We start from the raw sequence: 2,500 nt of genomic DNA, 5'->3' as shown, positions 1-2,500 counted from the left end.
TATATGTGTCTATGCATGTATATTTGTATATAACACAGATCAAATCAGCTAAAAAATAAAAATGATAAAGATAATTATTTTCCCACTCCCATTACGCATATATCTACGGACATCACCCACCCCATTTCGCGCTACACCTGAGCAAATAACCAAACTTTAAAAAATACGGAAAAATACGGCCAGGTAAAAGAATTAAATAAAAAGCTAAAATAAAACACATACATAAACAAGCAAGTATAAATCAGCTGTTGATTAAACTCCATATAATTCGATCGACTGATTAACAAACTGATAATGAGGGTAATTAAGATGGATAATATATCTCTCGTATTGTGAAGATATTCGTTTTCATTAATACACCTTTTTCTAAAGACACACACACACGTATCATTAACCTTCAATTTAAGGAAAAAAATCAAAATATAAAAATTACTCCTTCAAAAAATTTATAATCATTAATATTGAAAAATAAATAATAATAGATAATAACAAAAATCAAATAACATTTAGTTAATGAAATAATTAAATTAGATAATGATATAATTATTTGATTATTCATATCAAATTAATAACAAATAACAATCAAATAATAATAAATAATGATAAACACTAATAAATGAAAAAACAAATAAAAAAAAGACCCTACTTTCCCCGCGTGACCCCCCCACCCCCCACCCCACCCCCCCTCCTCCTCCACCCCCTCCTCCTCCACCCCCGTCTTTGCCTGCAGGAGAGAGATCCTTCGAGGAGGTCTTGTTACACCACAACCGCCTCGACGCAGTGGAGGCGCTGTCCCTCGAGGCGATGAAGGACGACTTGGTTACACTCAACCTTAACAACAACCGACTCACGCAACTGCTTTTAACGCAGCTGGTGGTAAGGGGAGGGGGGGGGAGGGGGGGAGGGGAGTTTGTTGTTGTTATTGTTGTTGTTGTTTGTGAGGGGTTATATATATGGGTGTGTTTGCGTGTGTATGTATGTATGTATGAACATATATATATATATATATATATATATATATATATATATATATATATGTATATATATATGTATATGTATATATATATAAATATATACATATATATATATACATATATTTATACATATGTGTGTGTGTGTGTGTGAGTGTGTGTGTGTGTGTGTGTGTGTGTGTGTGTGTGTGTTTGTGTGTGTGTGTGTGTGTGTGTGTGTGTGTGTGTGTGTGTGTGTTGTGTGTGTGTGTGTGTGTGTGTGTGTGTGTGTGTGTGTGTGTGTGTGTGTGTGTGTGTGTGCATGTGTGTGTGTGTGTTTGTGTGTGTGTGTGTGTAACAAGTTTCATAAGCTGTTCCACATTTCGTTAATTGGCCTCCTGGCTAAGGCTATTACTAAGTTATTATTAAGTTCTGCTGTTGACGATAGATTGCAAATGTGGATCAATTGATTTACAGAGAGTGACATTATTAAAGATGAGGCGAGATGTATTGAAATTAAATTAATTTATGAATATGATTTATTGATAAAATTCATTCTTCCAAGTATTAAAAGTGATCACTCCTTATTTTGTTGTTATGTTTTATATTTTTGTTACATTATTGATATTAAGTATGTGTTATGCAGAAATATACATTTCACTTAAACTTATGACAGAATGCTGTGTGTGTGTGTGTGTGTGTGTGTGTGTGTGTGTGTGTGTGTGTGTAAATATATACATAGATAGATAATTAGATTGATAGAATGATTAATTGATTGAAAGATTTTTATTTATATTCATGTATACATAACTATACCTGTACCTACACCCAATATCTACAATACCTCCTACTTTTCCCTCCCCCCTGCCTCCTTCCTCCTCCCTCCTCCCTCCTCCCTCCTCCATCTCCCTTCCTCCTCCCTCTTCCCTTCTCCCTCCTCCTTCCTCCCTCCTCCCTCCTCCCTCCCCCCTCCTCCCTCCTCCCTCCTCCATCTCCCTTCCTCCTCCCTCTTCCCTCCTCCCTCCTCCTTCCTCCCTCCTCCCTCCTCCCTCCTACCTCCTACCTCCTCCCTCATCCCTCCCCCCCTCCCTCCCTCCCTCCCCCCTCCTGCCACCCCCCTCCTCCCTCCTCCCTCCCCCTTCCTCCCTCCTCCCTCCCCCTTCCTCCTGACTTCCTTCGGCCAGTCAGGCAACCTCCTGACGGACCTGACGGACATGGCTGAGCTGACGACGCCGCTGCCGAGTCTGAAGAACCTCGAGCTGGCAGGAAACCTCATTGGAAACCTCCCGGCGCAGGTGTTTCGATGCGTGCCGGAGGTTCAGACGATCGACTTGTCCTTCAATAATATCAGGTGGGGGAGGGTGTGTGTGGGGGGGGGGGGTGAGGGTGTGTGGGGGAAAGGGTGTGTGGGGGTGAAGGGGTGTGGGAGTGAGGGGGAAGGGGGAGGGTGTGTGGGGTGAGGGTGTGTGTGGGGGAGGGTGTGTGGGGGGAAGGGTGTGTGTGGGGGGGTGGGGGGGAAGGTGTGTGGGGGTAGGGTGTGTGGGGGGAAG

General features: G+C 42.4%; 2 protein-coding genes across 2 annotated transcripts in view; both read left to right on the top strand.

The window, feature by feature from the left end:
* Positions 1-1,521, top strand: part of LOC125033317 — a 5,361-nt gene extending 3,840 nt beyond the window's left edge. The window contains exons 3-4 of the mRNA XM_047624699.1: positions 731-876; positions 1,516-1,521. Coding sequence (XP_047480655.1) covers positions 731-876; positions 1,516-1,521 — 152 coding nt within the window. The remainder of the gene's footprint in view (positions 1-730; positions 877-1,515) is intronic.
* Positions 1,522-2,115: 594 nt separating this feature from the next.
* The window catches only part of LOC125033638 (platelet glycoprotein Ib alpha chain-like), an 8,433-nt gene continuing 8,048 nt past the window's right edge, over positions 2,116-2,500 (top strand). The window contains exon 1 of the mRNA XM_047625313.1: positions 2,116-2,301. Coding sequence (XP_047481269.1) covers positions 2,165-2,301 — 137 coding nt within the window. The 5' untranslated portion in view covers positions 2,116-2,164. The remainder of the gene's footprint in view (positions 2,302-2,500) is intronic.

The sequence above is a fragment of the Penaeus chinensis genome, chromosome 16 (assembly GCF_019202785.1).
Source record: "Penaeus chinensis breed Huanghai No. 1 chromosome 16, ASM1920278v2, whole genome shotgun sequence".
Classification (NCBI taxonomy): Eukaryota; Metazoa; Arthropoda; class Malacostraca; order Decapoda; family Penaeidae; genus Penaeus; species Penaeus chinensis.
Note: the sequence above shows the minus strand (reverse complement) of the source record. Positions and strands in the feature narration are given on the sequence as shown.